Source organism: Anomaloglossus baeobatrachus, chromosome 4, assembly GCF_048569485.1.
Source record: "Anomaloglossus baeobatrachus isolate aAnoBae1 chromosome 4, aAnoBae1.hap1, whole genome shotgun sequence".
In the NCBI taxonomy this organism is placed as follows: Eukaryota; Metazoa; Chordata; class Amphibia; order Anura; family Aromobatidae; genus Anomaloglossus; species Anomaloglossus baeobatrachus.
In genome coordinates, this window is record NC_134356.1 from 433,208,499 (window position 1) to 433,229,420 (window position 20,922).

General features: G+C 46.5%; 1 protein-coding gene across 1 annotated transcript in view; it reads left to right on the plus strand.

The window, feature by feature from the left end:
• FBXO22 (F-box protein 22) overlaps positions 1 to 20,922 on the plus strand; it is a 52,107-nt gene that overhangs the window by 25,391 nt on the left and 5,794 nt on the right. The window contains exons 5-6 of the mRNA XM_075342645.1: positions 1,239 to 1,403; positions 13,147 to 13,312. Of these exons, the coding sequence (XP_075198760.1) occupies positions 1,239 to 1,403; positions 13,147 to 13,312 (331 nt within the window). The remainder of the gene's footprint in view (positions 1 to 1,238; positions 1,404 to 13,146; positions 13,313 to 20,922) is intronic.

Consider the following 20,922-nt stretch of genomic DNA (forward strand, 5'->3'; position numbering starts at 1 on the left):
TCTGACAATCTGTTGTCAGGGTCACGGTTTTCGTGACGCACTTCCATCGTCGTTAGCGACGTCGTTGCGTGTGACACCTGCAAGCGACTCCGAACGGTTATAAAAATAGCGAAAATCGTTGACACGTCTTTCATTTTCAAAATATTGTTCGGCGTTTCGAATGCAGCAAACGTATTGCTACGTTTGACACCCTGCCAACGACGAACAACATCATTAGTGCGTCCGTCATCAGCGACGCGGGCATGTCGTTACGAGCAATGCTCCACACCTCCTCCGCTCTGATTGGTGTCACACCAGGGTGTATGCTATTGACAATTATACGCCTCTGTCATTGCCGGAATCGTTGGGAGGAATGCTGTGTGACAGTGTCCAAATGACCGCCTTGGTCAAACAATATATTACTGAACGATGTAGCGTCGTTTCTGAGATGGGTACGTGTGACCGCTATAAAACGACTTATGAGCGATCTCGGCAAATCGTAGCAAAGATCTAGGCGTGTCACATCGCTAACGAGATCGCTAGCGATATTGTTGTGTGTAAAGCAGCCTTTAGGCTTCATGATTTCAGTCGTATGTTTAATGCTGGAACGCTTTATCTGTTCAGATGAAAATGCACTTCTAAAGCCGCCAGGGACCGAGCTGCACAGGGGTCACTGGCGGTGTCTCCCAGCCCGCTGCCCAGGAGTGACTCTTCCTATAGATTCATGCAAGGAGAGACCTGTCACTCCAGAGCAGTGGGCGGCAGGAAGTTGTTGGGGTCCTACTTGTGCAGTATTTCACAGTTAGATATATGGCTGATATCATGCAGGCCCGGTCTTATACATGCTGTTTGTGATCAGGCAGCATGTCAGTGTTATCAGGTTCCCTTTAGATGTATGGCTGCCTTTACTTCTGGTTCTGTTCCTTTTGGAGCTTTTTTTTTAGACTCCTTGTGTATTTCCTGTCTTCTGATTTAACAGTAGAGGTGATTCTTGCTATTGCGGTAGTTATTTTTTTTTTTTTCTTTTCGTATTTCTTGTTGGGGGTTTAGGAAGAGTACCTGGTGTAAATGTTACATCACTGGGAGCCGTTGGTGTCGATGTCATTACATATAGTGGTTTGTCTGACCTTTCAGAAATAAGCTCATCTAGAATCATTCTGACATCCATATTGTTCCTGTGCCCTACTGTAAACTGCACCTGCATCACTACTCATGGAATTAACTTGTTACTTCTGTTTATTTGCTTGATTTCACACTAGTAACACCTATGGGATCTGCCAGTAATCCACCCAGGGAATTAGAAGATGGGGAGTCTGGCTTTGCCCTTCTCTTTCCAAAAATCAATGGAGTAAAGATCCAAAAATTTAACTTCTTCAAAGATTCAAAGAATAAAGTATTTGATGAGAACCTACTTGAAGAGGCTGGTGAGTATCACTATGAATACACTGATAAAACATAAACGCAAGGTAGGATTCACAGTGTACTTAAACCTTTTAGCACAAAACGATACACTTGTTTTTCATTGCTGGGGTCCATAAGGATAGAGGAGGCTCAGGAGCTAAGCTTCTTCCACACAACATAGATGTCAGCTGTGTTACATAGCCGACATCTGTCTCTTAACAGAAGAGATCGGAAGTAAGCTCTGATTGCTGCTGTTAACTATTTAGATGCCGCTGTCATCTGCACCCATTGGCTCATTGCTCCATGAAGCACTGATGGGCCTGCAGATTTACAAGCTATATAGAAGACCACATTTTATACTATGCAATGAAATACTGTGTTATTGCAATACGTAGAATATCCGATCTCAGGAAACTAAAAATTCAATCTATAAAAATGTAAAATTACCTTAACGCATATGGTGTGTACCACAAAGAGAAAAAAAATCAAAATTCAAAAATTTTTACACACCACACCTCTTAAAAATATAATAAAAAATTATGAAAATGCCAAACATACCCAAAAATAGCTTCAATAAAAGTGTCAGGTCGTCACGCAAAAAAAAAAACCCCAGCAATTAAAAAGTCATATGTAAAAAAAAATTATAGAAATGGAAATGCCAAACCATCCCGCAAAAAACATGTCTTACTTTGGCTCGTTCTGAAAAAAAAATAAAAAAAGTTACAGCTCTCAGAATATGGCAAAGCAAAAACAAAGTCATTTTTTCTAAAATATAGATTTTATTGTGTAATAGTAGCAAACTATAAAAAAGCGATATACATCTGGTATCGCCCTAAACATACTGACCGGAGAATAATTAGTCTTATCACTTTTACCGTGCCGTGAACTGTGCAAAAAAAATATATTGAAAAAAACAATAAGAGAATTTGCTGGTTTTAATCATTTTTAATCAGAATATAAAATAATCAAAAAAATGTTTTGTTCCCCAAAATGGTAGCAAAAAAATCTCTAACTTGTCACACAAAATATAAGCCCTTATACAGCCCTCTTTGCAAAAAAAACCCAACAAAGTTACAGAACATGGCGACGGAAAAACTATTTAGTATAAAAAACATATTTACTGTGTGACAGGATCAGAACATAAAAAAGCAAAAAAATATGGTATCTCTATAATCGCATTGACCCACAGAATAAATCCGTCCTATCACTAATACCGCATGGTGAATCTCGCATATATCAAAAAAGGAAAACTATTCCTGTTCTGCTGTCTATTTCTTCATTCTACCTCCCAAAAATCAGAAGAAGACTCGGCTGATATTTATCCTGCGTTCTCTGCTGAGCACTTACATCAGGGTTTCTGTGTAAATCCCAAAAAACGCAATTCAGATAAATCTCCTGTTTGAACCAGTCACTCTAATGAGGTAGATGGAGACACTTTGGTCTGGTCTCTGTTCCAGTCCGGCAATTTTCCATCATTTCAGACCTCTTTTCAGAACACAAATGTCAATGACCACAGCTCTGTGCATGCTTTAAAAGGTTTACACCAGCAAAACAGATGCCAAACGGAATCCAAGGTGTCTCTATCTGTTGCAATAGAGTGAGTGTTTCTGTCGGGGGTTTCGTCTGAATCACATTTTGGGGGAAGTTACGTGAAAACCCCGACGTAAGTGCTCAGCGCAGAACCCCAGGATGTGATCTCAGTCGCAACCCCAAAATGTTACCAATAAAACCCTCAACTTATTCCACACAAACCCAGCCCCCACTCAGGTAAGTCATCTGTCACTGGAAATATCGGGGGTTCCCATATTACTCGTAGAAAAAATTCTGGAAACGCGATATGGATCCCATCCCCCAAATAAAATTCAATGACGTCTGCTCTCCCAAATCTTAAATGCACTCTCCTTCTGAGCTCCCCTGAGCCTAAACTGCAGTAAGCGACCATGTGTATGCCATTATTGTAGTGGGGAGAGCGCACCTAACAATTTACTGGGAGCGTATCTTCAGAAGCAGGATTGCACAATAAATTGTTTGGTCGCTTTTCACATTTTAACCCTTGTGTGACTGGCAAATTTTCAGCTTTTTTTTTTTTTTAATTATTTTTTTTTTACATTTTTACCACTAAAATGTTATATTTCCATGTCCCAATGTTATAAAATTGTATGAGGTGGGTTAAGAATACTCACTACACCTCTAGATGAATTCCTTACGAGTGAATGTTTCCAATATGGGGTCACTTGTGGGGCTTCTGCTGATCTGGCACCTCAGGGGCTCTGCTAATGAGGGCCACAATCTAATCACACAGAATCTGCATTTCAAATACCAAGTTGCATGCCTTCCCATCTGAATCCTGCCATGTAATGACATAGGGTAGTAGTGTACAACCACATATGGGGTACTGTCACGTTCGGTGAAAATTGCATAACAAATTGTCCTCTCCATTTTCTCCTGTTACCCTTTGTGTAGATGAAAATTTCTTTGTCGCTCCATTGGGAGACCCAGACAATTGGGTGTATAGCTATTGCCTCTGGAGGCCACACAAAGTATTACACTTAAAAGTGTAAGGCCCCTCCCCTTCTGGCTATACACCCCCAGTGGGATCACTGGCTCACCAGTTTTGTGCTTTGTGCGAAGGAGGCAACACATCCACGCATAGCTCCACTTTTTAGTCAGCAGCAGCTGCTGACTATGTCGGATGGAAGAAAAGAGGACACATATAGTGTCCCCAGCATGCTCCCTTCTCACCCCACTGTATGTCGGAGGTGTTTGTAAGGTTGAGGTACCCATTGCGGGTACGGCGGCAGGAGCCCACATGCTGATTCCTTCCCCATCCCTTTTTACAGGGCTCTGGGTGAAGTGGGATTTACCGGTCTCCAGGCACTGAGACCGTGCTCCATCTACAGCCCCTGGAGAAGATGCTGGATGGAGCGGAGTACATCAGGGACATGGCCCTGCTTCCTCAAGGTACTCTGTGTCCCCGTGCATTTGGCGCTCACACCGCAGCATGCTGGGTGTTGTAGTGCGCCGGGGGACATCAGCGCTGCGGCGCCTGTGCCATGGCCTCATTCAGCTTTGCTGAAGCAGGCTCACTTATGGGAATTGGTCGCGCCGGCCGCTGGGACTGCGGCGCGGCTGGCACTTGTAGTGCGCCGGGGACTTCAGCGCGGCCTGCGCTTTTACGGCGGCCGCGCTGATAACTAGAGTCCCCGGCTTTTGCGGCCTGCTTCCGTTCGTTCCCGCCCCCAGACCTGCCAGTCAGGAGAGGGGCGGGACGCTGGCCACTTCCAGGAATCGGTCGCGCCGGCCGCTGGCAGCGGCGCGGCTGGCACTTGTGGTGCGCCGGGGACTTCAGCGCGGCCCGCGCTTTTACGGCGGCCGCGCTGATAACTAGAGTCCCCGGCTTTTGCGGCCTGCTTCCGTTCGTTCCCGCCCCCAGACCTGCCAGTCAGGAGACGGGCGGGACGCTGGCCACTTCTATGAATCGGTCGCGCCGGCCGCTGGAACTGCGGCGCGGCTGGCACTTGTGGTGCGCCGGGGACTTCAGCGCGGCCCGCGCTTTTACGGCGGCCGCGCTGTTAACTCGAGTCCCCGGCTTCTGGGCCTAGTCTCCCTTCGTTACCGCCCACAGCCCTGACAGTCAGGGTAGGGGCGTGACGCTGCATAGAGCAGAGCTGAGAGCTGGAGTATGTTTTGCATACTCCACCCCTCTCACTGTGTGCACTGTGAATCCGGATTCCCGCACTTTCTCAGGCACGCCCACGGCTTCCTTCTCTACAAGGACACCGGCAGCCATTAGTGTCAGTTTCTGTACGATACAGAGACAAGTGTGGAAGACCCTGGCATTCTGATAGTCACACAATCGCTGTAACAGGCGTTAAGCAGCACCTGTGGTGCTAACCCCACTAGTGCAGAAGTGCACTTATAGATATGCTTGTATATATACATTGCACTGTTTGGTCGCACGTTGTATATACCCTCCTGGTTTATGCGGAGGAGTTATCAGCATATTCTCTGTGTAAAACAAAGGTGCAGAACCACATGTTTTTCTATACAGCTGGTACAGCATGTACGGCTATACGGCCGGCAGGTACATAGACTCCCATTGTATGCACTAATGGCCAGGGGATGAGGACGGTGTCTGCAGTATTTACTGACAGCTTTTCTGAGACTATGGCTATGATACTAGAAGCCTAGCAGTCCGGACATGTCTCTCACAATATGGGCACTGTTGAATCATTGATCCATGGCCCCCCTCAGTGTGAATAACTAACAGCTCCGGGAATGTCACACGCATCCCAGAGTCACGGCTCTGCACGGACGTCAGTCCCAGACAGCCTAAGTGGGCTCGCTATGAGCGGCCTCGGTTTCATCAGGGTCCTAACAGAAGGACTCGCTGTGTAATGAGGCGGAAGTAGCGGCTCAGGATTCTGATCCTGAGACCGCTCTCAATCTGGATACACCTGATTGTGACGCCATAGTAAATAATCTTATAGCGTCCATCTATAGAATGTGGGTTATTTCTCACAGCTCCTCCAGTGGAGGAGTCAGCTTCACGTATTTTTCTGGACCACTCTGCCTTCAGAGAGGCAGTCCAGGAACACCACGCTTATCCAGATATGCGCTTCTCCAAACGGCTTAGGATACACGTTATCCCTGTCCCCTGACTTGGTCAAGGACTGGACCCAATGTCCCGAGCGGCATCCTCCAATCTCCAGGCTTGTAGCTAGATCCATAGTTGCAGTGGGAGATGGAACTGCAAACTCAAAGATGCCACTGACAGACAGATGGATCTCTGGTCGAAAGCCATCTATGAGGCTGTCGGCGCACCGTTGGCTCCGGCATTCTCTCCCTTGGGGCACTACAAGCTATTTCAGCTTGTCTTACACAGATTGACACGGTTACACGTACATCTGTGCCGCAGGTGGCATCCTTAACCTCTCAAATGTCTGCATTTGTTTCTTACGCGATTCAGGTTGTCCTGGACTCTGCGAACCGTGCGGCGGTAGCCTCCGCTACTCCGTGTTTTTAAGCAGAGCCTGGTCTGCTCGTTAAGTGAATGGAAGGCAGATTCTGCTTCCAAAAAAGGTTGCCTAACCAGTTGCCTTTTTCTGCTGACCGACTGTTTGGTGAGCGTTGGATGTAACCATCAAACAGTCCAGGGGTAAGGATTCATCCTTTCCTCAGCCCGGACACAACAAACCCCAACAGAGCAAGAGGCAGTCGGGGTTTTCGGCCTTTTCGAGGCTCGGGCAGGTCCCATTTTTCCTCGTCCAATGTGGACTCAAAAGGATCAGAGGAGCTAAGATTCTTAGCGGGCTCAGTCTCGCCCAAAAAAGCGACAGTCTGAAAACCCGCTTCCAAGGCGGCTTCCTCATGACTTGCGGCCTCGGTCGGTAGCAGGCTCTCCCGCCTTGGCGATATTTAGCTGCCATAGGTCAATGACCATTGAGTGTGAGACATTCTGTCTCACGGGTACAGGATAGAGCTCACTTCTCGTCCTCCAACTCGATTCTTCAGAATTCCTCCCGGCCGGGCCGCTGCTCTTCTGCAAACAGGGTGCACTCTATAGGCAGAAAGAGTGATGACCCCCGTTCCTCTTCAGGAACAAGGTCACGGTTTTTACCCCAAATTCTTTGCGGTACCTATAACAACGGGCCGTTCCGTCCCGTTCTGGATCTAAAAATGCTCAGCAAGCTCGTGGACACCAGGCGGTTCCGGATGGAATCCCTCCGCCATGTCATCGCCTCAAGGTCCCAAGGATATTTCCTAGCATCATTAGGCATCAAGGATGCTTATCCACACGTGCCGATTGATCCAGAGCACTAGCGTTTCTACGCTTCGTTATAGGAGACGAACACCCTCTGTTCGTAGCTCTACCTTCCGGCTAGCGACAGTCCAACTGGTCTTCGCCAAGGTCAGGGCAGCAGTAGTCACAGTCCTGCACTCTCAGGGTCACTCTGTGGTCCCGTATTTAGACGATCTACTTGTCAAGGCACTCTCTTAGGAAACATGCCAACACTGCCCGAACGTTGCGCTGGAGACTCTCTAGAGTTTTGGGTGGATCATCAACTTTTTAAAGTCAGATCCGACCCCGACCCTATCGATAACATATCTAGGCATAGAGTTTCTTACTCTCTCAGCGATAGTGAAGCTGCCGCTAGACAAACAGCATTCACTACGGGCTGCAAGCTCTTCTTTAAGAACCAGTCGCACACATTGAGACGCCTCATGCACTTCCTACGTAAGATGGTAGCAATGGAGGCAGTTCCTTTCGCGCAGTTTTACTGCGTCCACTACAATGGGACATTCTCCGCCAATGGGACGAGGAGTCGACGTCCCTCAACAGAGTCGTCGTTCTTTCTCAGGCGGCCAAGGAATCTCTACGGTGGTGGCTTCTTCTCACCTCTTGGTCAAAAAGAAGGTCCTTCCTATCCCCGTCCTGGGCGATAGTTACGACAGACGCGAGTCTATCAGGGTGGGGAGCATTTTTTCTCCACTACAGCGCTCAGGGTACGTGGACTCAGCAAGAGTCCACTCTTCAGATCAATGTTCTTGAACACAGAGCAGTGTATCTTGCCCTACAAACCTTCCAACAGCGGCTGGAAAGCAAGCATATCCGACTTCAGTCGGACAGCTCCACAGCGGTGGCATACATCAACCACCAAGGAAGAACGCGCAACCGGCAAGCCTTCCAGGAAGTCCGGCAGGTTCTGATGTGGGTGGAAGACACGGCATCCACCATATCCACAATTCACATCCCAAGTGTGGAAACTAGGAAGCTGACTTCCTAAGTCGCTGAGGTGTGGCCGAAAGAGTATGGTCTCCTCACCCGGACGGGTTTCAGGAGATCTGGCGCCGCTGACAGAGGCCGGACGTCGATCTAATGGCGTCACGGCACAACAACAATGTGCCAGCTTCATGGCACGGTTTCACAATCATCGAGCTCTGGCGGCATACGCCTTAGTTCAGCATTGGTCGCAGTTCCAGCTACCTTAGGTGCCACCTCTGGCATTGTTGCCCAGAGTACTGCGCTAGATCAAGACCGACTGCGGCCGCGCCATCCTCGTCGCTACAAATTGGCCGAGGATGTTGTGGTACTCGGTTCTGTGGTGCCTCACGGTAGGCTAACCGGGGGCACTACCAGACCAATCAGACTGGCTGTCTCAAGGGCCATTCTTCCATTTGAATTCTACGGCCCTCAACCGGATGGTGTGGCATTGAGTCCTGGAACCTAGTGTCGTCAGGATTACCTCAGGACGTGGTTGCCACCATGAGACAGGCTAGCATACCAACGTCCGCCAAGATTGACCACAGGACGTGGAAGATGTTCTTATCTCGGTGCTCGGCGCAGGGTGTTTCTCCCTGGCCGGTTGCATCGTCTATGTTTCCTTCCTTCCTGCAATCTAGGTAGGAAAATGGGTTGTCGCTCAGTTCCCTTTAGGGACAAGTCTCAGCGCTATCTGTATTTTTTCAGAAACGACGACTTCCTCAGGTACGCACGTTCCTACGGGGAGTTTGTCTTCTCAGCACTCCGTACAAGCGGCCGTTAGAGCCCTGAGATCTGAACAAGGTTCTAATTGCTCTCCAGATGCCGCCTTTCGAGCCTTTGAAGGATGTCTCCCTTCCCGTTTTTCACGGGAAGTGGCCTTCTAGTAACGGTCTCGTCTCTTAGGAGAGTTTCCGAGCTAGCAACGCTCTCATACAAACTCCCTTCCTGGTCCTTCACCAGGACAGGGTAGTTCTGCGTCCGGTTCCGGAATTTCTCCCTAAGGTGGTATCCCATTTTCATATCAATCAGGATATCACCTCACCTTCTTTGTGTCCTCGTCCAGTCCATCATTTTCAGAAAGATTTGCATCTGTTGGTTCTGGTGAGAGCACTCAGGTTCTACTTCCCGCATGGCGCTCCTGCGCCACCCGGATGCACTCTTTGTCCTTGTCGCTGGTCGGCGTAAACAGTCGCAAGCTTCCAGATCCACCCTTGCTCGGGGGCTCGAGGAACCAATTCTTGAAACCTACAGTTCTACTGGGCTTCTGGTTCTCTCAAGGCCGAAGGCCCATTCTACCAGAGCCGTGGGTGCATCCTGGGCATTACGGCACCAGGCTACGGCTCAGCAGGTGTGTCAGGCACCCACCTGGTCGAGTCTACTTACTTTTACCAAGCATTATCAGATGCATACCTACGCTTCGGCAGACGCCAGCCTAGGTAGATAAGTCATTCAGGCGGCGGTTGGCCACCTGTAGGAGAGGGCCGTTTGACGGCCCTATCATGAGGTATTCTTTTACCCACCCAGGGATTGCTTTTGGACATCCCAATTGTCTGGGTCTCCCAATGGAGCGACAAAGAAGAAGGGAATTTTGTTTACTTACCGTAAATTCCTTTTCTTCTAGCTCCAATTGGGAGACCCAGCACCCGCCCTGTTTTCTCGGGGTTTTTCTGTTTTTTCGGGTACACATGTTGTTCATGTGGTATGGTTCAGTTCTCCGATGTTTCCTCGGATTGAATTGGTCTTTAAACCAGTTATTGGCTTTCCTCCTTCTTGCTTTGGCACTAAAACTGGTGAGCCAGTGATCCCACTGGGGGTGTATAGCCAGAAGGGGAGGGGCCTTACACTTTTAAGTGTAATACTTTGTGTGGCCTCCAGAGGCAATAGCTATACACCCAATTGTCTGGGTCTCCCAATTGGAGCTAGAAGAAAAGGAATTTACGGTAAGTAAACAAAATTCCCTTCTTTGAGACTAAAGTAAAATTTTAGTAGGAAAACCCTACGTTTTTCGTTTTCACGCTCCAATCTAATAAAATTCTGTGTAATGTGTTGGTTAAAGATACCACACCAATAAAATCATTATAGGGTTTAGTCTGCCAGATAAGGTCACATCTGGGTGTTTCTGCATTTTTGGCACCTCAGGGGCTCTACAAATGCAACACGTTGTTCAAATTTGCATTCCAAAAATGATATAGCACTGTTCGCTTTCTGCCCCTGTCATGTGCCCAATCATTAGTTTTTGACCATATATGGGGTATCACTGTGTTCAGGAGGAATTGCGTAACAAACTATGAGGTCCGTTTTCTCCTATTAACCATTGTCAAAATTACAAATTTTGGGCTAAAATAACATTTTAGCGTAAAAGAAAAGTAACCAACATTTTCAACTCACATTTTAAAAAGTTATGTGAAGCACCTATGAGTTCAAAATGCTGAATACACCCCTATATAGATTACTAGATTAGTCTAGTTTCCAAAATGGGGTCACTTGTGGGGGGTTTCTGCGGTTTAGGTACTTTACGGGCTCAGCAAATGTGACATGGTGCCCAAAACTTTTTCAGCCATATTTGGTTTCCAAAATGCCAATATTTGTCCAAACAGAGTTTTTGCTGTCATAAGAAAGTGGATAACAAACTGTGGGGTCCACTTTTTTGGTGCTGCCTCTTGTAAAAGTGAGAAATTTGGTGCTAAAGCAATATTTTTGTGAAAAAAAAATTAAATTTTCAGTATAATGACCTAATATTATCAAATACTGTGAAGTATCTGTTTGTTAAAAATGCTCACTATACCCCTGAATAAAATCCTTGAAGGGTCTAGTTTCCAGAATAGGGTCACTTGAGAGGGGCTTCTGCTGTTTAGGTACCCATTTGTCTAAACAGAGGTTTCTCACCACATGTGGGGTATCAGCGCGCTCAGAAGAAATCGGGTAAAAAATGTGGAAAATGTTATTTATTATCTTTTTGTGTTAAATAACTCTGGTTTAAGGGCATAAAAATTCAAATTTTGTAAATTATGAAATGTTCAAAATGTTCTCAATTTCTGATTTGATAAATAAATGCAAAATATAGCGTACTAAATTTACCACTAACATGCAGTACAATATGTCACAAAAAATAATCTAAGAATCTCTGGGATCCGTTGAAGCTTTCCAGAGTTATTACATCATAAAGTGACACTGGTCAGATTTCTAAATTTGGCCTGGTTATGAATGTCAAAATTGACTTTGTCATTAAAGGGTTAAAAGGGTATCCCTTCTATGATATTGATGTCCTAATTTTAGAATATATGTGAAAATATCAGATTATTCAGGTCTGACATCTGACACCCCTTGGAAGAGCTATTAGTAGTGATGAGCAAATATGCTCGGCACTATTTGTTACTCGCAGTAATAGTACGGTATTCGTGATCTCCGTTACTCGACGAGTGTTTTCCTCCTCTCTTCAGTAGATTGGAGTTTCCTTTTCGCATGTTTGGAGCCTTATTTTCAGCCACTAAACATGCTGGGATTGCTTTGCGATCACAGTAAAGCCGCAGCCATCTTTGCTACTGATATTACTGTGATTTACTGGCTGGATCATGTCAACTAAGTCAATATTGGACACGTCGAAGCCATCTTAGGTGCATTTCATCCGGACCGATCGTAGGGAACGCTGATGCTGCTGCATAAGGAACAGTGTTAGTGTGTGGCAGGATCTGCATGAAGATTCAAGCAACAGCTCTTTTGAGGGCTAAATCACAAGACCGCTACAAGCTGAGTGTACTTCAGGACGAGATATCTGATTAGGGTACCGTTTCGGTAAAAGGCATTTAGGCAGGGTTGATTGTTTGAAATGACCCACTGCTTCTACCAAGACAATGCCATATTAAAGGGATTATTCCACAAGCTGTAAGAGCTTGTTAGTGCAGGGTGATATATCTGATTCGGGTCCAGTGTGCTTAACAAGGTATTTAGGGCGGGCTGATTTTTTTTTTTTTTTTTTTTTTTAAATGATCTACTGCTCCTACAAAGAAGATGCCATTTTAAAGGGATTATTTTATAACTGCTGCTTTTAAGAGCTTGTTAGCACAGGAAGAGATTTCAGACTAGGCTCCAGTTTGTTTAAAAAGGCATTTAGGCAGGGTTGATTGCATTGACTTGCATTAGGTTCGTTATTCGGTATGAATATTAGAAATTATTTGGTTGAATAATCCAAATATTTTAGTATTCGCCCATTTCTAGCTATTACTAGCCAGCTTTCGTGGTGGCTGCATGCAAACAGTGTAGGGAGCAGAACACCACAATTTGGAAACGTGTTTAGTGGCCGCTTCTGGGTCCTGCAGATCAGCTCATATCCAAATGACTATATATAACAATGGGGTGAGGCAGAGATTAAGGGAAGTGGGGAGGTTAGGGTCAGGTCCTGCAGCTCCGTCCCATTCAGTTCAAGCCAGCAACGGTAAAGGGGGTAACAGCACAACCTTTAGACATGAGCGGCACAGTTCTTGGAAGAAAGTAGTCTGGATAACCCCCTTTTAAAGCTGCTTAATGACCACCACTAACAAAATATAAATCCATTTGTACATTTCTAGCAGGTCTATTATAAGAATACAGTATCCATTAAAAAAAAAGAATAATCTGATGATGAGTTTGTTGGTGTGTAGTGATCATTATTTCCCAGTTCTAACATGTTACTATTCTTACCTATAGACCGTTTTGATTTTCTACCTGTCCATGACTTATTTTCATGTTGTTGACGAAGAAAAACAAAAAAAACAAACCTGTTATCAGTAGCCACAAATAGGCGCATCATAGCAAATTTAGCAATGAAGTTACTCCAATTGTTTGGCATAATTACATTGAATGAAGTACCATTGGACACGCCACAATCTTTCTGAAGCCTCCCTGCAACAATTGCCATCAGCATAACAAAAAACTGTTGCCTTTTGCCCCCTGTGCGGGTATTTACTGTAAGTGACTTTCCGCCATCATTTTCTGACAAGTTTAATTAGTTTTTGTTTTTACAGGCCTTAAAAATAACCCAGATCTGCGCGTGGTTCTGATCTTTGGATACAACACATGGAGGCATGGAGCGACACGTTTCCTACATCAAGTTCTTAATCCTCTAAATGAAAAAAGTATCATCATCGCTGGTGGGCAAGTGGAATACCTTGCATCATTCTCCTCCCAGGGGTAAGTGTAGTCTTCACATCTCGGAGTTTAACTTGAGATTTCACCTTAGAATTCCAGTTTCTACAGAAAACATCAATACATTTCACTGCTTATTTTCTATAGATTACAGTGCCTTGCGAAAGTATTCGGCTCCCTTGAATTTTTCAACCTTTTCCCACATTTCAGGCTTCAAACATAATAATAAAAATGTTAATGTTATGGTGAAGAATCAACAAGTGGGACACAATTGTGAAGGTGAACGAAATGTATTGCTTATTTTAAACCTTTTTAAAAAATAAATAACTGAAAAGTGGGGCGTGCAATATTATTCATCCCCTTTACTTTTCAGTGCATCAAACGCACTCCCGAAGTTCATTGAGGATCTCTGAATGATCCAATGTTGTCCTAATTGACTGATGATGATAAATATAAGCCACCTGTGTGTAATCTAGTCTCGTATAAATGCACCAGCTCTGTGATAGTCTCAGTGTTCTGTTTAAAGCACAGAGAGCATCATGAAGACCAAGGAACACAACAGGCAGGTCCGTGATTTCCAAAACTTTAAACATCCCAAGGAGCATTGTGCAAGTGAAATGGAAGGAGTATCATACCACTGCAAATCTACCAAGACCCGGCCGTCCATCCAAACTTTGATCTCAGACAAGGAGAAGACTGATCAGAGATGCAGCCAAGAGGCCCATGATCACTCTGGATGAACTACAGAGATCTCATCTGAGGTGGGAAGAGTCTGTCCATAGGACAACAATCAGTCGTACACTGCACAAATCTGGCCTTTATGGAAGACTGACAAGGAGAAAGCCATTTCTCAAAGATATCCATAAAATGTGTTGTTTTAAAGTTTGCTACAAGCCTCCTGGGAGACACACCAAACATGTGGAAGAAGGTGCTCTGGTCAGATGAAACCAAAATTGAACTATTTGGGCACAATGCCAAACGATATGTTTGGCGTAAAAGCAACATTGCTCATCACCCTGAACACACCATCCCCACTGTCAAACATTGTGGTGGCAGCATCATGGTTTGGGCCTGCTTTTCTTCAGCAGGGACAGGGAAGATAGTTAAAATTGATGGAAAGATGGATGGAGCCAAATACAGGACATTTCTTGAAGAAAACCTGTTGACGTCTGCAAAAGACCTGAGACTGAGACGGAGATTTGTCTTCCAACAAGACAATGATCCCAAACATAAAGCAAAATCTACAATGGAATGGTTCACAAATAATCGTATCCAGGTGTTAGAATGGCCAAGTCAAAGTCCAGACCTAAATCCAATCGAGAATCTGTGGAAAGAGCTGAAAACTGCTGTTCACAAACGCTCTCCATCCAACCTCACTCAGCTCGAGCTGATGCAAAGGAAGAATGGGCAAGAATTTCAGTCTCTCGATGTGCAAAACTGATAGACACATACCCCAAGCGACTTGCAGCTGTAATCGCAACAAAAGGTGGCGCTACAAAGTATTAACTTAAAGGGGACGAATAATATTGCACTCCCCACTTTTTAGTTATTTTATAAAAGCTTAAAATAAGTAAATAAATTTCATTCAACTTCACAATTGTGTCCCACTTGTTGTTGATTCTTCACCATAACATTAACGTTTTTCTTTTATGTTTGAAGCCTGAAATGTGGGAAAAGGTTGAAAATTCAAGGGAGCCGAATACTTTCGCAAGGCACTGTATGTCTTATAACCAGAGCACATTCACAGTACAGCCAACTGCACAGCTAAAATCCCCCAGCATTCCTGTTGGCTTACTATAAGCACAAAGCTTCATCTGATTTTTTTTTTTTTGCATTTTGTAAAGTTTTTATAAACCAAACTTTTTCAATGCAGGAGCTCAACTATAGTGTTACAGGACATCTGCAGCTAGATTTGTGCTGTCCTCATGGTGACAGATGCTATGTTTTCAGTGCTGTGCTTATTATGTCTATGTGGTGGAGGGCACGGGGCAGGCAGTGGTCATAGTCATGTTAGCAGGGGTCAAAAGGCCGTAGCGCAGTCGTCCGTTAACCCCTCGCCTCCCCGTCGCCACAACAGACACAAAAGAACTCCGTAACCGTTTAGGCGATACCACTTTCAGCAAATAAAGTCCCAACAAGGCTTCTTCTATTAAACATGCAAACTTTTATTTTCCTTCAACTTCTGTATCACCTCGGTCCGCGCTTTGCTGGTACCAGTACACTTCCCATAGTGGTTCCTTTCACTCTCTCTTCTTAAACACAACTTAGCAGCAGTCCATATTTCAGGCACCTGGTTTCTGTCTGACACTTCTAGGCCTCCAATTTCTTCACTATACTTCACACTGGCACCAACCGGTTCATTAAGTCCGTTGAGTCACTTCACCCCACCTACAGAGGACGCTAACACGTAAGAAGGACCGCAACCAACCGAGCTCCAATCCGTGCCCAGGCCATCCAGTCATACCCTACTTCTTGAGGGCTGACTGACCTTCAGTTAGTGAGGAAGTCGTTGAGTATCACGAGCCCGGTAATATAGACACCACACCCCTGACCGTCGGACTAAACTCCTCTTCCCGGGGACGCAGTTAGCCAATCTGGAATGGATCCCGCGTGTCACGGCCACAGGGGTGACCCTTAGGGTCCTAATCATCAAATTGGAGTTAACGCTATTTCTCCACTAGGACTCTCCTATCCCCTCCCCATTTATATCCCCTACTCTCCTCCTCCTCCTGCCCACCCAGGTACTAGGACAAGCGTGTTGCTACACTGCCACCTGGTGACGATTCTACATTATGTCTTTACATTTTACAATTGTTACACAGACTATCAGTGTGCTGACTACAAATGCAGGGGTGGGCCTAATCCTAACCCCCTCTACATCTACATTTGATGTAGCTTTAGTCGCTTGGTGTTCATTAGCTGAGGGCTAGCCTTGCACTCTGTATGCTGACTGACAGCTTTCTTCCTGTTACTATGCATAGGGAATAAGCTGTCAATATATGGTTGGAGTGTGGGGTTAGCCTGTAGCTCATTTATACCGGGAACTGCTGAGCTTATAGGGAACCAATCACCAGGATTTTTGTATATAACCTAAAGCCAGTGTTCTACTGGCACTATCAGGCTGATTCTCTACATACTTGTAGTGGTCAGCTCGAATGTTTAGGTTCTGAAATCCAAGAAAGTAAAGTTTATAAAATGAGCAGCTGCTTGAGTGACAGTTGCACTGGAGCAGATAATATATTCACAGTTATCCCCTCTCTCTGTTAGAATTAGCATAAGCATTATACAAACGACTCACTTTGTCTATGGAAGGACCTGTGTGAGGTCATACCCATGTGACCTGCTATCCAGCTTTAGTGGCTGAGGCCCCGCCCCTTCTAGTCACATGGGTATGACCTCACCACAACTCCTGCTAGACAAAGTGAGTCGTTTGTATAATGCTTATGCTAATTCTAACAAAGGGAGGGGATAACTATGAATATATTATCTGCTCCAGTGCAACTGTCACTCAAAAAGCTGCTCATTTTATAAACTTTACTTTCTTGGATTTCAGAACCTAAACATCTGAGCTGACCACTACAGGTATGTAGAGAATCAGCCTGATAGTGCCAGTATAGCACTGGCTTTAGCTTATATACGAAAATCCTGGTGATTGGTTCCCTTTAAGAGCACTACTACTGAAGAAGTGGAACTCCCAAAACTCAAAAGTTTCAGCAAGCATAGCACTTAAATCATCCTTTAAATCAGCCTACGTTATTTTCCCTAATACAGGACAGCGTAAAGGTGGTGACAGATTCACTTTAAGGGGTTTGTCTGGTCTAAATCCATAAGTCTGAAGTCACTCTATGTCACTCTATGTGACTGCACACTTGTGAATTCTTACATCACACGCCCTGTGCGCTTTGAGGATTCACCGGCTTCAGACTTGTGAACGGTGGTCACATGGCTGCGAATATCTGAAATGCATACCCCTGGCCAAAATCAGACTAGAAGGGCACAGCCTTACTTAATGCAAGTGTATTGAGTGTGGCCGCACTCCTCTAGTCAGATTCTGTCTAGGAGTCTACATGTCGCATACTTGTGACCACCGTTCCCGGGTCTGAAACTGGCAAATCGTCACAGAGCACAGTGTGTGCACTGTGAGGATTCAGACTCATGGATTTAGATTGGACAATTTTTTCAATGATATGTCTTTCAGCTGCTTCCATTCCTAACCTACAGATCTGTCAATTACACTTTATTATATAGGTTGAGGAGTGTAAGGTTCTAAGTAGTTATTAATTTTGTATCTAAATTGTAAAATATTCTTCAAAGGTTGAAGCCCTTGGCAGCATCCGCTGTATGTGCGGCACAGTGGGCAAGGTGTTCCCTCAATGCACCGTAGATGATGAATGCCACAGTGATGGAGCCAGCTCAGAAGCAGAGTCCGCGTCCTAAGCAGCGGTCTGTTGATCTGTGTATTATAGCGGACACCATTCTGAAAAGACTGTAACTGTTTCTAGCACTGATTGCATCCATTCAGCCCTTTATGTAAATTTGTAGATCATTGTGAGAGGGTGGGGGCTCCCAACCTGACCCCATTTATGCCATTGCGACATAGTTGCAGGGTACCAATGTTAGTGACGTGTGAAAGAGGCCTTAGGCTATGTTCACACACTGCATCTTTTCTTAACCACAAAGATGCAGCATTTTTGGCCCCAAAAAACACACCCGCAGCAAAAATGTGTTTTTACCTCATCTTGTCCAATGTGTTTTTTAAGTCAAATCTATTGACTGGAAGGGCTCAAAAATGCTGGCAAAAATGCAAAAAGAATTGATATGCTGCATCTTGGCTGCATCTTCAAAAAATGCAGCCAAAAAAGATTCTCTGTGTAGACCGCAAAATCGACATCTCATAGAGTTTGCTTGGAGAAGGAAGTGCATGCATTTAGGTGCATTTTCTTTTTCGCTCCTAATTGGGAGACCCAGACAGTGGGTGTATAGCTACTGCCTCCGGAGGCCGCACAAAGAACTACACTTAAAAGTGTAAGGCCCCTCCCCTTCTGGCTATACACCCTCCCGTAGGAGTACGGATTCCTCAGTTTTAGCTTTGTGCGCAGGAGGTCAGACACGCACGCATAGCTCCATTGTTTTTAGTCAGCAGCAGCTGCTGACTATGTCGGATGGAAGAAAAGAGGGCCCATACAGGGCTCCCAGCATGCTCCCTTCTCACCCCACTGTATGTCGGAGGTGTTTGTAAGGTTGAGGTACCCATTGCGGGTACGGCGGCAGGAGCCCACATGCTGATTCCTTCCCCATCCCTTTTTACAGGGCTCTGGGTGAAGTGGGATTTACTGGTCTCCAGGCACTGAGACCGTGCTCCATCTACAGCCCCTGGAGAAGATGCTGGATGGAGCGGAGTACATCAGGGACATGGCCCTGCTTCCTCAAGGTACTCTGTGTCCCCGTGCATTTGGCGCTCACACCGCAGCATGCTGGGTGTTGTAGTGCGCCGGGGACATCAGCGCTGCGGCGCTTGTGCCATGGCCTCATTCAGCTTCGCTGAAGCAGGCACACTTCTGGGAATCGGTCGCGCCGGCCGCTGGGACTGCGGCGCGGCTGGCACTTGTGGTGCGCCGGGGACTTCAGCGCGGGCCGCGCTTTTACGGCGGCCGCGCTGATAACTCGAGTCCCCGGCTTTTGCGGCCGGCTTCCGTTCGTTCCCGCCCCCAGACCTGCCAGTCAGGAGAGGGGCGGGACGCTGGTCAGTGCATCAGCGCCGAGGGCTGGAGTCGTTTTTACATACTCCAGCCCTCACAATCGGCACAGAGGGGACACTGTTTCCCGCACTTTTGTTTAGGAACTCCCACGGACCGCCCCTCTCCACAGACGCCGGCAGCCATTCCTGCTGACACGCTGAGCTGCAGAGGGGAGCCGGGGAGACCCAGACAAGGAATTCTGCGCCTCTTACCCGCTATTCAGCGGGCGGTAAGCAGCCCTCAGGGCTCACCCCCTCTTGTGCCAGTAGTATTCTTAGTATTTTGTTTCTACAAATACTTTGTATTGCATAGCGCTGGTCGCCCTTTGGCTATAGACTCTCTCACATTGCAGAGAGCCAGCAGCATGTCGTCCGTAAAACGCAAGGGTGCCAAGGCACAGACCTTATATGCTTCCTGCACCGCATGTGGGACTTTTCTACCGGCAGGCTCCACGGACCCCCATTGTGGGCAGTGCTCGGCCCCTGCGGCGCTTGCACAGTCGGGACCTCTGCTGGACGTGACCCAGGGTGTACCACCTGTGAATGCTGTCCAGGTGACAGGAACTGAGTTTGCAGCTTTTGCTGACAGAATGTCTCTCACTATGTCACAAATTCTTGACACATTGCGAGCTAGGCCTGTACTTCAGGCCACGGACACTGTGCAATCATTGCCCCCTGGTCCCCCTCAGCTGAGTTACCTCCAAGCTTCGGGACGGGCACATACACCTCAGGGTGAAGACTCTGACTCGGACGATGGCCCCGGGCAGCCTAAGCGGGCTCGCTATGACGGGCCTTCACATTCATCTCAATGGTCAGGATCCCAGCGAGATGAATCTATGGGTGATGAGGCGGACGTAACTGATCAGGATTCTGATCCTGGGACCGCTCTCAATCTAGATACACCAGATGGTGACGCCATAGTTAATGATCTTATATTTAACATCAATAAGATGTTAAATATTTCCCCACCAGCTCCTCTTGTAGAGGAGTCAGCTTCGCAGCACGAGAGAATCCATTTCAGATACCCTAAGCGTACATTAAGCACTTTTCTGGACCACGCTGACTTTAGAGACGCAATCCAGAAACCCCACGCTTATCCTGAAAGGCGTTTTTCTAAACGGCTTAAAGATACACGCTATCCTTTTCCCCCTGAGGTGGTCAAGGGTTGGACCCAGTGTCCAAAAGTGGATCCTCCAATTTCCAGGCTTGCAGCTAGATCCTTGGTTGCAGTTGAAGATGGAGCGGCACTTAAAGATGCCACTGACAGGCAGATGGAGCTCTGGCTGAAATCCATCTATGAAGCGATTGGAGCGTCATTAGCGCCATCTTTTGCGGCCGTATGGGCACTCCAAGCTATCTCAGCCGGGCTTGCGCAAGTCGACTCAGTCACACGTGCATTTGCCCCGCAGGTAGCACCATTGACCTCGCAAATGGCGGCATTCGCGTCGTACGCGATTAATGCTGTTCTTGACGCTACAAGCCGCACGGCAGTGGCGTCAGCCAACTCCGTTGTTTTGCGTAGGGCCCTGTGGTTGAGACATTGGAAAGCAGATTCTCATTCCAAGAAGTGCTTAACCAATTTGCCTTTTTCTCGTGACCGATTGTTTGGAGAGCGTTTGGATGAAATCATCAAACACTCCAAGGGTAAGGACTCATCCTTACCGCAACACAGACAAAACAAACCCCAACAGAGGAAGGGTCAGTCTGGTTATCGGTCCTTTCGAGGACCGGGCAGGTCCCAATTCGCCTCGTCAAAAAAGACTCAAAAAGACCAGAGACGCTCAGATTCTTGGAGGTCTCAGTCACGCCCAAAAAGGACAGCCGGAGGAACCGTTGCCAAGACGGCGTCCTCCTGACTTGCAGTCTCCGATTCCCACACCCGCGGTCGGTGGGAGGCTTTCCCACTTTGGCGACATTT